Source organism: Hibiscus syriacus, unplaced genomic scaffold, assembly GCF_006381635.1.
Source record: "Hibiscus syriacus cultivar Baekdansim isolate YM2019G1 unplaced genomic scaffold, ASM638163v2 tig00110987_pilon, whole genome shotgun sequence".
Lineage (NCBI taxonomy): Eukaryota > Viridiplantae > Streptophyta > Magnoliopsida > Malvales > Malvaceae > Hibiscus > Hibiscus syriacus.
The window spans coordinates 445,572-460,674 of NW_024062941.1; the positions used below are offsets into that span (position 1 = coordinate 445,572).

The 15,103-nt window shown below is 33.1% G+C and overlaps 1 protein-coding gene across 1 annotated transcript; it reads left to right on the forward strand.

The window, feature by feature from the left end:
• Window positions 1-2,077: 2,077 nt before the first annotated feature.
• LOC120148808 (putative TrmH family tRNA/rRNA methyltransferase) lies at window positions 2,078-4,100 on the forward strand. Its single transcript, XM_039161814.1, has 4 exons — window positions 2,078-2,367; window positions 2,481-2,582; window positions 2,674-2,800; window positions 3,625-4,100. Exons 1-4 carry the CDS (start codon window positions 2,161-2,163, stop codon window positions 3,843-3,845), a joined length of 657 nt encoding a protein of 218 aa, XP_039017745.1. The 5' UTR covers window positions 2,078-2,160; the 3' UTR covers window positions 3,846-4,100.
• Window positions 4,101-15,103: the final 11,003 nt, after the last annotated feature.

The following is a 15,103-nucleotide window of genomic DNA, read 5'->3' on the forward strand; positions in this document are numbered from 1 at the left end:
TATATACCCATTTCTAATTGTTTATTTTTTTAGCATGTTTATGTTTATGAAATTAATGATGTGTACATTATATTATTGAGTTTGGAAATTTAGCGTTCGAATATTTTCTTTCACATGTTAGTAGACTTAATCTATTTGTGGAGCATCGTCACTTTCAAGGTACAATTATTGAGTATTATAATGGGTGTATATATCCATAAGACACTTATCTTGTATTTGGTATGTAAACATGCTTTATATTTTGGAATTATTTTAATAACTTTCATAAACATAACTCTAGTTTTTAAACTTGTTTTGAATGAATAATAATCACCATGGTTTGGTTTTGTAATTGTTTTCATATTGTGGTTGAAAAATAAAAGAATTTTCAAATAGAGGTTGCTTCGGTGGCCCAATGTGGCACACTAGACCTAATCGAGTTTAGAGTGTTACAAAAAACAAGATAAAATATTATATCTCAAAAGAAATATGTGAAACAAATTTTAAGCAAATTCAAAATAAAAAATTACAAGCCAGTAGCCACTCCAGCAAAAACATGCATGGAACTAAGTTTTAATTCAACGAGAGAGCCAATCATTTCAACATTATTTAGAGTCGTCGTTGAAAATTTAATGTATTTAACTATTATATGACCAGACATAACATACAATGTGGGATTGGTAAGTAGATTCATGGAGAAATTAAACAATATCACTTGATTACAACAAAGAGCATTTTGAGATATGTCAAATGTACGATAGATCATGGTTTGTTATGCACACATTCACAAAATTCAAAGTTAGTTTATTATTCCAATAGTGATTACATTGGAGACCTAGATGATTGAAAAAGCACTTATGAATATTTATTCTATATTGGGTCTATAATATTTTCCTGATCATCAAAAAAGCAACATACAGTAGCTCTTTCAGTATGTGAAGTAGAATATATAATCACTGTAATATGCTCTTGCCAAGCAATTTGGTTAAAAAATATTACAAAAAGGATCAACTACAATTTAAATTAACAACAAATCTACAATATCTTTTATAAGAATCCAATCTCCCATATTGATACAAAGTATCATTTTATATGAGAACATGTAAAGAACAAAATTATGGACTTAATCTATTATAGAACAAAAGATCAACTAGCGTATATTTTTATAAAATTATTAATAACAAATTTATTCAACAGACTAAGAATAAAAGAAAAGCTTGAAATGTAAATATGTTAAAAACAACTAAAAACTAATCAAATCAGACAATAATCAACTGAAAAGCCACCACCGCTGCCATGACGCAAGAAAATTTTGAAAATTAGAGCACTAACTTTCTTTTATTTGAGATATTTAGATTAAATTATAATAATGCGTATAAATTAGAAATCCAATTTATTATTATGTCTGCGTTGTTTACCTAATAAAATAAGGATAAATTATAAATTTATTCGCTGAATTTTACTCTCTATTCTATTTCACTCATTGTACTTTTAAATTTTTTAATTTCATCACTGAATTTTATACATTGAGTCTTTTTATCACTCACCGTTTTTCTCACTAACAATTTAATGATGTGGATTAATTTAATATTGAAAATAGAAAATAATATTTTATGGAAAATAAGATTTAAAATAAAAAATTAAATTAAAATTATTAAACCCTAATCTCAAATCTCAACCCAAACCCAATCCCAAACTCACCCCATCCGTTTGCCAACGCTGCTGCTCAGCTGTCAAACCCTCAAAGCCCTCTGCCACCGCTTTATTCAACTGCACCACCAATATCAATTCCATTACTGAAAATATGATGATGAGAGAGGAGGGGCAACAATTATCATATGTAGAATATTGAAACCTGGACATACCCAATTTTTTTTTAAAAAAATAGATTTAATCACTCAAAATGAAAAAAAAAACAAAAAATAGAATGAATTCCCATCTTTGTGAGTTATAAAAAGAAAACTTAATGCATAAAGTTCAGTGAAAATTAAGATAATTAAAAGTATAGTGAAAAAATATGAGGAAAAAAAATTTAATGAGTAAATTTACAATTTACCCATAAAATTGTTAAGAAATTACAGTGGGCCTTGGTCCAAAAACGTAAAACAGTAAAAGAAATTAAAAAGAAAAACCCTAGAAAAAACCCATGTCTATCGAACTCATTTCTTTTAGCAGAAGAAAATGGCGGTAGAGAGCTACGTGGTGATTCACAACATAGCAAAGAGGCATAACGTTGGAACGCTAGCTAGAAGCGCTACCGCCTTCGGTGTCAGCGAATTAATCTTAGTGGGCCGCCGTGACTTTAACGCCTTCGGCAGCCACGGCTCCACTTCCCATCTCCGTTTCCGCCACTTCCATTCCCTCGCCGACGCGCGCAGTTACCTCAAAGTAAGCATCCTTTTGCCTCTTCCCAACGAACCCATTTCTCAAAATCCTTTTGTTTCTTTAACCTTTTCCGTTTGGGTTCTATTTTTGTTTATAACTTTGGACTATATTTGAAGGAAAAAGATTGTGATATTTGTGGGGTTGAGATCACAGACGGTGCTGTTTCAATAACTGATCATCCTTTCAAGAAAAGCACTGCTTTTCTTCTTGGCAATGAGGTAAAAAAACGAGAACCCATTTGCTAAATTTAGCTGAATTTTCTGATTATTGGGTTTTTCTTATTGAATTTCTCTAATTAATGTTTTGCAGGGAACAGGGCTTTCAGCTAAGGAATGTGAGATATGTGATTTCTTTGTTTACATTCCTCAATATGGAGGTGGCACTGCCTCTTTGAATGTCACTGTTGCTGCTTCTATTGTATTGCATCATTTTGGAGGTATTTTCAATTTCAATCATATCTTACTTTATAAATGTCTGTAGCTTTCGTTACATAGACTTTTTTTTGTTGTTTTTAATCTTCGTTTTGGAAGATAGTTTCTTAGAATAGAAGCTTTGGTTTTTAAAATCATGAAGTTATTATATATTGTACTTGATAGGATTGTTGTGAAGATAGGCATTGCCTGCCTTAGTTTTTAGAGATAACCGGGCTAGAGTCAAGACTGTGAGCCATGCAAGCCGTAATGTTCTGATAAATAGTCGTTTACTCTTTCCTATTGATTGGTTATCTAGTAATTGGTTTATATTGAGAGGCACATATTCGTGTGGACATTGTATGTATCTAGCTATTGGACTTGGTTCTTTTATTCTAAACAACTAGTTGATAGCTCCATTTATGTTCAGATATCTGCTTCCTAATTATTCGTTACACAAAGCCGAAGTTAAACTAGAGGTTACCCTTCCGTGGTGTTTCTTGTGTGGTGTCTAGATTTTGTTGCTTCTGTGGAACTTATGGTCCTTCAATTAAGGAGTCGAAAAAGTCAAATGGGATGTCAAACGTGTTTCGCTCGACTTTTGAAGTGAATTCTAGCAGTTATGTTGCTTCTCTTTAGTTATTTACGCAACCTATCTGTTAGCCTGTCAATCTTCTTAAATCATGTTAGTCGACTTAATGTCATTTTTTTTCAAAGTATCCATGCTCGGTCCATATACTGACATGGGGTCGTAGGCATCCAAGGATCCTCCAAGTACATGACACACTCGTATTTGATACTTACACCTGAGTTCAAGTAACATAGGCTCTTAATACCCGACCTTGTGCAGTTTGGGCAGGTTTTTCCGAGAGGAGCCGCGATGGAAACAAGTTTGTTGTGGCCGAGAGACCTTTAAAACAGGTTAGCCGAAAATACTGCTCAGAAACAGAAGAACAAATCATCGAGGACCGAAAATTGAGAAGGGAAAGTGCTTCCAATGGATTCTTTGAGGATGGAAAAAACTGTGTATCTTCTTCCAACCTCTTGGACTCATTGTTTCCTGACGAATGATTGAGGGAATCAAAGATTGACCCATACAACCTTAAAAAGTAAATTGGTTCAATGGTCCAACTAATTGAAAAACTAATGTAAACATGTGGCAAACAGCTTCTACATAACCAGGGACCCCTTCTCAGAGTGACAAATTGAGCTTTTTATTAGTAGTTTTTTTTTTTTGCTATGATTTGCATCTTCTGTAATTGCAATGGTCATTTTCACATTATTGTTTTGTATTTTATAATAATTGTCTCTTTTTTGCTTCGGATATATATATATTTGCAATATGTACCGATTAGAGAGAATGACAAGAACCTTGGTTTTCATATCATTGGTAGCAGACTTGCAGTTGGTTTAGTTTTGGCTTGTTGTTGAAGGAGCTCAACAATTTTAGCTCCAAAATAGACCAGAAAGATTCAAGCGTTGAAAAATAATATGGTGAATTCTTGGATTGTGAATTCGATTTCTAAAGATATTGCTGCTAGTTTACTTTATCATAGTTCTGCTGCTAAAATGTGGAAAGATCTTGTTGAGCGTTTCCAACAATCGAATGGTCCTCGATTGTTTCAGTTGAAGAAAAAGTTGAATGGATTGGTTCAAGGACAGATGATGGTGTGTACGTATTACACTCAACTGAAAATAATACGGGATGAACTTTCTTCTATCAAACAAGTCTGGACTTGTTTATCTTGCACCTGTGGAGGAGTTAGAATGATGATTGATGAGCATCAACAAGAACAAGTTCTTCAATACTTGATGGGTTTAAACGAGTCTTTTGTCCATATTAGATGACAAATCCTTCTGTTGGATCCTTTGCCGTCTGTTTCCGAAGTTTTTTATTGATCATTCAGGAGGAAAATCAACTAGCAATCAAGATTGATAATCCTATTGCTGAAGCTACATTTGTTGTTAAGTCAAATCATGGGCCTCGCAAGAATCGTCCTCAGTGTACTTAATGCAATCTTCTTGGTCATACAAGGGATAAGTGTTATAAGCTGCACGGTTATCCTCCAGGTTATGGTTCCAAGAATTGGTCTTCCAGCTCTTCGAGTGCTAAATCAACTTCTTCGGCTCGCACAAACTCCGTTCTTGTCACTGATGATCTTTCTCAGAACTCTTCTTCAGCTAATGAGGCGTTAACTCCTCAACAATGTCAATAAATAATTGCCATGCTTACTTCTTAGTTTACTGTTGCTTCCTCAATTGAGGTTCCCTCATCCTCGATAAACATGGCCATGCAGGGTGAGCTTTTGCATTATGTCAATAATTTGTCTTTTGACAATTCTCATTATTGAATTCTGGGGCTTCTAAACACGTTTGTTATTCGAAGTCTTTGTTTGAATCTTTAACTCCCATCTCAGGATGGTCTGTGATGTTACCGGATAAATCAGTTACACCTGTTGTTTTTGCTGGCACAATGCGGCTTTCACCTAGTCTTGTTTTGCTAATGTTTTGTTTGTTCCAGAGTTTCGATTCAATCTTTTATCCGTGAGTGCATTGACAAGAGATTCTAATCTCAGTGTGTTGTTTTGCAATACTAACTGCTCGATTCAGGACTTACATCAATGATTGGGAAGGGTAAATTACATCAAGGGCTTTACCTGCTGCGCATGGCTCCTTTAGTTGCTAGTGTTTCTTGTAATTGCATATCTAGTACTGTTTCTTGGCATAATAAGCTAGGCCATCCCAGTTTTAAGATTCTTCATCTCCTTAAAGATGTATCATCTTTGAAAAATACTAATGAAAAGTATGTGTCTGATGTTTATCCTTTGACTAAACAGCAGCGTCTACCTTTTCCCATCTCTACTTCTCAAACAAAGCTGGTTTTCGATTTGGTTCATTGTGACATATGAGGTCCCTATAAACATGCTACGTATTCTAACCAAACTTCCTTTTTGACTTTAGTTGATGATTTTTCGAGGTCTACTTGGATATACTTGCTTCAACACAAGTCAGACATTGGAACCATTATACCAGCTTTTATCAACATGGTTAAGAGACAGTTTGGCATTGACATTAAGTGCTTCAGGTCTGATAATGCCCCTGAACTAAAGTTTACTGACTTGTTTGCCAAGTTGGGTATTATGCCATCAATTTTCTTGTGTCGAGACACCACAGCAAAATTCTATGGTTGAGAGGAAGCATCAACATTTATTATCAGTTACTCGAGCATTATATTTTCAGTCGAGAGTGCCTATCAGATTCTGGGGTGATTGTCTTCTCACTGTCACGTACTTAATAAACAGACTTCTTTCTCCTCGTTTTCAAGGCATGTCTCCTTATGAGCTTCTCTTTGGACAGTGCCCCGACTATGGAATCTTGAAGACTTTTGGCTGTCTTTGTTTTGTCTCTACTTTAAAGTCGAAACGGGATAAGTTTTCTGCTCGTGCTTTACCAGCCATCTTCATGGGGTATCCTTCTAGTATTAAGGGATACAAGGTTTTCGTTTTACAGACTCAAAAGTTTGTGGTCTCTAGGGATGTGATTTTTCATGAGAGCGCTTTTCCATTCCATACTATCAGTCTGCCTGACAGTCTGTTGATCCCTTCAATGACTATTCTTTACCAAATTTAATTCTTGATTCTACTGACACTGTGTTTCCAGTGTTTTACAAGAACCTGGTTTGAGTTCTAATTCTGGGCAAGTGGTTCAACAGGAATTTCTTGACCAGTCCGTGCAGCAAGAAATTGTTGATCAGCAAGAACTTGTTGGTGACTTGGTTGTTCAGCAAGAAAGCTTACCTGAAACTGTTCCAGCTACAGCCCAAGCTGCTCAGTTACCTTCTCGAAGGTCTTCTCATGTGCCACAAAAGCCCTCATATTTGCAACAATATTATTGTAACAATACTTCCTCCACGTGATCTTATCCAACTGAGGCACATGTTTTTTCATCAAAGTTGTTTTCTCAGTTTGGTGAATATATTAGCAATATTTCAGCTGTATCTGAACCAAGTTTTAATCATCAAGTTGCTCGGACATATGTTTGGAGAGATGCTATGCATAAAGAAGTACAAGCAATGGAGACCTTAGATACTTGGTCAGTGGTTCCTTTGCCTAAAGGGAAGAGGCCAATCGAGTGTAAATGGGTGTATCGTGTTAAACGCAAGGTTGATGGCTCGGTTAGTTGCTAAGGGTTTCACACAGATTAAGGGCATTGATTTCATGGACACATTTTCACCTGTTGCTAAGAAGACCTTGTTATAGTCGGAGAAGAAGAAGGTCGAGGAAACAATGAACATTTGGGAAATGAGGAACGAGGGTTAGGGATTGAAGAAAGGGATTTAGGAATTGAAGCACGTGAAGGTCATGTGGGGAACTTACCTGATCAGTTGGAGCAGGCCAAGCAGATCCAAGGAGAGCTGGTGTGGCCCAAACACAATGGCCTAATACCTGCAGAAGATAAGAAAGGATAAGAAACATTCTGTTATTTAGTTTGTTATACAGGATTGCCAGCTGGCATCCTTAGATTTACCGTACAGAAATGTAAATAAATAATACCTGCCTGTGGGAGCAAATTTTCCTTATGCAATGAATGAATGAACTCTTTTCTTCTATAAATTCTTTCCTTCTTCTATCATTTTTTTCTCGAATCCTTTTCTATTTCTCTCGAGTCATAACAAATTGGTATCCAGAGTCTCATTTCCTTGCAAGTTTCAGAGGGTATGCCAAAGAAGAACCAAAATATGGCTGAAGCTGACCTCCCTGCACTGCAGAAACAAATTGGAGAATTAGCTATGTTGGTGAAAAAAGGCCAAGAAGAAACTAACCCACCTAAATAGTGGGAAAGTCAAGAAAATCGTATCACTGCATTGGAATCAAGGATGTCTACTAATCAAAGCTATGTTGAGGAGCTGTTAAAGATTTTAACAGACATAAATGGTAAACAAGAAAATTCTTCTAGTGAACAGATACAAACTCCTAATACTTCTAAAAATGAAGGGAAGAACCATGTTTTGGTTACTGTGGTGAATGATAAGTCCAGATTTGCTTATAAAACTGATGAGCCTATGATTTTAAAAACTAAACCTGATGCTTGTCTAGCCCTTAAGAATAGTTCTAAACCTGAGAATTAAATGGGTGAAAACAGTGAATCTAGACCTATTATGTGGGGTTCTGAAGTAGAAAGAAGAGGCCCAAGGGGTTCCTTTAATAGTTTAGGGTATATATTACATCGACCTAAAATTGAACTGCCATTTTTTGAAGGGGGTTAATCCTAGGGGGTGGCTGTATAAATGCCTTAAATATTTTTCTCTCTGTAGTGTTCTTGTAGAACAGAGAGTAGAAGTAGTCACTATGTATCACACGGGCAAAGCAAAGATTTGGTTTGATGGTTATATATCATGCAGAAACACCATGTAACATGGCATGAGTTTGAAGCAGATCTTTGTCACATATTCAGTGATAGGTCTTTATCTAATATAGTAGAGGAATTCACTAAGTTGACTCAGAAGGGGTCTGTTGGGGACTATCAAGAGAGATTTGAAGGGTTTCAACCCTACATGCTATTGCAAAATCTTATCTTAAATGAGGATTTCTTTGTATCCCTTTTTATCAGTGGACTTAGAGAGGACATCAAACATAGGGTCAAGGATCTAGACCCTAATAACTTTTCTGAAGCATGCAAACAAGCTAAGCTTTATGAATTATCTGTTGAGTTTGAGAACAGAAGAATGAGGCCTTCTTTTAAAAACCCACCCTACCCAAACCCCATTACTACTTCTAAGACAAATCACTGCCAGTACTTACAAAGACCACATCAATACCAAACCCAAAACAGAACCTCATGGACTACATAAGGCAAAATAACCTTTGTTTTAATTGTGGTGAGAAATTTCTTCAAGATCATCAGTGTAAAAACAAACAATTAAACATGATTACTAAAGAAGCTGACACTTCTCCACTGGAAGTTTTTCCTATTGATTCAGATCAACCTCCACAACAAGAAGAAGAAAACCTAGAAATTTCTATAATTGCTATTACTGGTTGCATTGGCCATAATACATTGAGAATTCAAGGAACTATTCAGGGCGGACCATTGAACATTTTAATTGATAGTGGCAGTACACATAGTTTTTTAACCCCAAAATGGCCTAATGCTGGCATTCAAATTACTACTCCTTACCCTTTTGTTATAACTGTGGCTAATGGACAGCAGCTTTCAGTTATGCTAGATGCAACAAAGTTGAATGGCAAATGCAAGGACACACTTTTATACATGATTTCAGATTACTTAAATTGGGTGGAAGTGACATGGTATTGGGGGTTGATTGGATGACGTTATTTAGTCCAATACTAATGAATTTCAATAATATGACATTAAGTTTTGACCATCAAGGAGAACATATTCTTATTCAGGGTAAACAACCCCTACATAACTATAACATATTTTAGGGGCCACATTACTTAAAATGACTACATGGGATTCATATATTATGGGCCACATTGTTTTATTGAACATGACAGGAAATTTTCATCCTATTCCTACTGAACTTCAACCTTTATTGGAAAAATAAAGTACAATTTTTGTTGAACCTAAAGGACTACCTCCTCAAAGAACCCATGACTATGTCATTCCACTCAAGCCTAATTCAGCACATGTTAATCTAAGGCCCTATAGGTTTGTTCACAATCAAAAGGCTGAGGTAGAAAAACAGATTGCAAGCATGCTTTCTTCTTCTGTTATACAACCTAGCAGGATCCCTTTTTCATCTCTCTGCCTTCTTATCAAAAAGAAGGATGACACTTGGAGATTTTGTATAGATTACAAGCAATTAAATAACATGAAAATCAAGGATAAATTCCCTATTCCTATGGTGGAAGATTTATTAGATGAATTGCATGGAGTAGTTTATTTTTCAAAAATTGATCTGAGATGAGGATATTGGCAAATTAGAATCAGACCAGAGGACATTTACAAAACAACCTTTAGAACACATCAAGGCCATTATGAATTTAAGGTGATGCCTTTTGGCCTTACTAATGCTCATGCTACATTATAGGCTCTTATGAATGAGTTATTTAATTATTTTCTTAGAAAATTTGTCTTGGTATTCTTTGATGACATTTTGGTGTACATCAGTAGTATGCAAGATCATATTAAGCATTTGCATATGGTTTTAGAAGTTTTGCAAGTAAACAAATTATTTGCAAAATTGTCCAAATGTTTTTTTGGACAGACTCAGGTGGAGTATTTAGGCCACATCATTTCGGCTGCAGGGGTGTCTACTGACCCTAAAAAGGTGGAAGTAATGCAGACTTGGCCTATACCTAAAACCCTTAAGTCTCTATATGGGTTTCTAGGTTTAACAGGGTACTACAAGAGGTTTATCAGAAATTATGGAATTATTAGCAGACCTTTGACACAACTGTTAAAGAAAGATGGGTTCCATTGGAATTATGAAGCTTATACTGCTTTTCAAAACCTTAAAAAGCTATGTGTTCTGCTCTAGTCTTAGCATTACCAGTCTTTTCTAAGAGTTTCTATTTAGAAACAAATGCTATTTCTGGTGGTATAGGGGTTGTACTTTCATATGATGGTTGACCTATTGCTTATCTGAGTAAAGCTCTAAGCCCTAGACACTCAACACTTTCCATTTATGAATGTGAATATCTTGTTATTCTATTAGATGTTTCAAAATGGAGACATTATCTGGAAAGTAGACCTTTTGTCATCAACACTGACCATGAACCCTTAAAGTTTCTTTTAAAGCAGAAGTTGACTACCACTATTCAGAAGAAAGAGTTGACCAAACTGCTAGGATTAGACTAAACTATACAGTACATAAAAGGAAAATCAAATGTAGTTGTAGATTCCTTATCTAGAATATGGGAAGACCAAGTTCAATGTTTTACTTTGGGGTAACAGTTTTAATACCTAGTTGGGTTCAAGAGGTAGACAACAGCTATTAGGGAGATACCTTAGCTAAGGATTAGATTTCAATCCTAACTATCAATCCTACTGTTGACACGAAATGGAAGTATTCAAAGGGTGTTCTCATATACAATGGCAAATTATATATTGGGGCTACTGGAAGCCTTAGATTGAAAATTCTTCAAACCTTGCATGACTCTCCTCAAGGTGGTCATTCAGGAGCACAAGATTAGGTCAAATTTTTATTGGCCTAGACTTAAGCTATGCTTGCTACTTATGTGAGGTGTTGTGAGATTTGTCAGCAAACTAAGGTAGAACATATAGCAAAGTCTGGTCTGCTACAACTCCTGCCTATTTCTAATCAAGCCTGGGAAGTCATTACTATAGATTTTATAGAGGGTCTACCTACTTCCCTCAGGAAAAATTGCATTATGGTAATAGTGGATAAGTTTACCAAATACAATCATTTCCTGCCATTATCTTATCCTTATTCTGCAGTTGAGGTAGCTAAACTATACCTAGATAATGTTCATAAGTTGCATGGCCAGCCTAAAATGGCTATTTCATACAGAGATAAAATTTTCACTAGTGCTTTTTGGAATGAATTGATGAAATAGTTAGGTACTAAAACCCTTTTCAGCACTGCTTATCATTCAGAAACAAATGGCCAAACAGAGAGAGTAAATCAGTGTTTGGAGAAGTATTTAGAGGCCTTTGTTTCTTTCAACCTAAACAGTGGGCCAAATGGCTACCCCATACAGAGTGGTGGTATAACACCTCTTACCACACTGCTCTAAAACTTACTCATTTCCAGGCATTATATGGATACAAACCACATATTATGGTTTGGCCTACAAAGTCTACAGTACAATTAGTAAATGATGTCATGAACAACAGAGAGGAAATTAGACAGTTGGTTAAAAAACAACTGGAATTGGCTAGTAATTGAATGAAACAACATGTAGATAAAAAACGATCAGAGAGGGTTTTTCCTATTGGAGATATGGTTTACCTGAAATTACCAATTGTAGCAATAATAGATTTTTTATAACTATCCATATTTAATTTATTAATTAATTAATTTAGATTAATTCTTGTAAAAGTTTACCTTTAGATTTATTCTTCTAATTTAACTTATTCTATTTATCTTGCTCGCTCTTAAAGTGATAAAAGAAATTATTAACTTTTGTTCCTTTAAATTTTAAATTGTGATAAAATTATATTTTATATAAATTAAAATTTTAATTTAGTTATGATAAAATTTTAATTATTTTAAAATTATAAAATTATAAATTAATGTGATGATAAAATTATATTTTAATCTTTAAATTATATAGTTTACTTTTTGACCTTTGAAAAATTCACAACTGCATGTCAAGATTGAGATGGTTTAAAATTGAAAAGTTATTTGATTAAAAAATAATAATAGAAAAGTTGTTAGTTTTGTTACCAAGTTGATTGATATAAATTAGGGCAAGGTATATAATGGTATTCGATTATAAGACGTTGCTTTGTTGAGTCTTCGTCTATAAAATGTTACAAAATAGTCTTTTGACTATAGGGTGTTGATTCATATGTTCCAAACTTATCATTTTCTATTAAAAATTGACGATTATCTGAACTGGACGTTGACCTATTGATTGTGATAAGATAAAATATGATCTTAAAATCTCAAATGACTATTATATCTTATTCAACAAGCACTGGCGGAACCAATATGTATAGAAGGTGTCAATTGATACTCCAAAATGTTTTTTTCTCTTATAAATTATATATATAATATAAAAAGAAAAAGACACCTTTTTTAAAAATGTTTTGTCACTCTTTAAAAAAGAAATTGATCTCATCTTTTAAAAAATATTTAACAATAAAAAATTTAAAACTCAAAATTCTCACTTAAAAAAAATTCTTCATATAATTTCTAAATTTGATACTCAAAATTTAATTTTTAAACAAATTTTCTAGCTCTGTCCCTATCAACATGCTAATGTCCAACTTAAACTGTCATAAATTTTTGTAACAAAAAAGGACGAGTTTGGAACATATGAATAATCGGGTGACCATTTAATAACTTTTAATAGTTGAGTGACTTCAATTTTTATAGAATACATATGTAACTTCAATTTTTATTTTTTACTATAAATATACTATTTTTTATTTAGTCTCGTAACTTTGCATTTTACTCAATTTAATCTTTTGATTAAAATTGTTTGCAAGTTTTTTCTTTGCATAAATTCCTTAACTCTTGTATACTCTCGCCATAAGCATAAATTCCTTAACTCTTGTATACTCTGAGCCATATTTTACCCTAAAAAAATAGAATATTGTAAATATATTTAATAATTTTAGATTGTATATGATATATTAAATAACATTATATTGTTTAAAGAATATGATGAAATATATTTATCTTACATGGTTAGAGAAAATCAAAAAATTAGAATCAATCCTTACCATAATACTATAAATAATTATAATAAAATTCGTTTAGAAACTCGAATAACTCGACTCGACTTGAAAAAAATTTCAAGTTAAGTTCGAGTTACAAAATATGACTCATCAACTTGAATAACTCAATTTTTTTTACTCAACTCGATCAAATGCTCACACCTAAGTAGGAATCGTTCTCTTAAAAATTTTGAGTTTTTATATAAGAAAATACTGATATTTTTTTTTTCTTTTGGAAGCATAGTTGGGTTCGGATTCATCATCGATATCAAGCAGTGTTTGGGAAAGCTGAGGCGAAATAAGTGGGAGCGAAAATGAACATCTACTGGCCACCAAATGTTGATTTTTTTTAACTTATCCAAAAAAAAATGTTGATTTTTTGAATGGTTACGGGTTATGTTGCACTAATATGGATACGGGGATAGTTGCAAAGACAAAGACGAAGACGTAAAATGATAATTTTTAAAATTATATAATATGGGTACGATGGTACGATAAATATAACTGAATTTTAAAATTTATAATTAATACAAAATACTTGCACTATCTTCGTTAAAATAAACATATCTTGAGTTTCTAACGTCTGATTGAGATATTTAAAAATACGTTAAAAAATAATTAAAATATGATTCATACGTTAGAAGACATCTCAACCCAAAAATATATAAATAACATTCAAAAATTTGTTTCTACTCAAAGGATTGAGGTTTCAATCACATTTCTTTTCAATGATAATTTCTCCTACCCATCAAATGATGATTTCTTACAAGGGGACCTAAGAGAATATGGTCTTTAGATTCATTGCTTGATTTTCATAAATATTTCTCAACCCCGGAAAATTTCAACTCCAAAAACTCCACTGTTTTACAAACTAAAACAAAGGTCGGAAAACTTTATAATAATAATAAGAATTAATATAAAAATAAGTGTTTAAATTATATCTTTTTTTAAAGTGATGTTTAATTTTTTTTCCGATCAATCCAAGTACTTAACGTTATAAACATTACCACTTTAAGTGTCTGGCCATAACAGCCGTTAAAAAGTTTCATTAAATGACATGTGTTATGTTCGAATAATTTTAAAATTTTTATTTTTTTAAAAAAAATAAAAAAATATAATTATATTTAAAAAAATCTTAATTTCTCTTAAATTACAAAAAATCTCAAAATCTCTAAAAATCCTAAATTCTTAATCCGTCAATGTCATCCTTGCAGGCAAAGGCCATCACCGTCGATGTCGTCCTTACCATCTCCCTAATCAAGTCTCATCATCTTTGCCATCGATTGGTTCCTTTTCCGGTTGATTTTCATGTGATTATTGGCCGTCGAGTAAAGACTCAATGACAATAAAAGGCGACAACATGGGTGGGTTTAGAGATTAAAATTAAAATTTTCAAAGTTTTGAGATTCTTTTTAAAGTTTTTCAAATTTTTGTATTTTAAAAAAATATAATTTCATTTTTTTTATTTTAAATAAAATTTTTAAAATTATCATAACGTGATATGTATCACTTAACGAGACTATTTAACAATTGTTATGGATGTGAAAACAAAAGTGATAATATTTATAATATTAGTCATCTAAATTAACTAAAAAAATATATACTCATTATAAGAAAAATAATATAATTTAGACTCTTATTTTAATATTAATAATAATAATAATAATAATAATAATAATAATAATAGAAATCTGCTCATATTTCTCCCTAATTTTATTTGTACTTTACATAAAAGGGACTAAATTGCAAATCTCTTGCAGACTTTCGACATAGCGGAGCAGAAAAAGCATTTTCAAATCCCAATATTTCAAAACAAACTCAGCTCACGCCCCCCAAATATTACATACCACCACCCTTCATTTTCTTTTCTCTTAAACAAATCCCCCTGCTCTTTTAACGCATGGCCTGATACATTTTGAAATGTTAACCTAATCGCCCCTAATATTTTCCCAGAT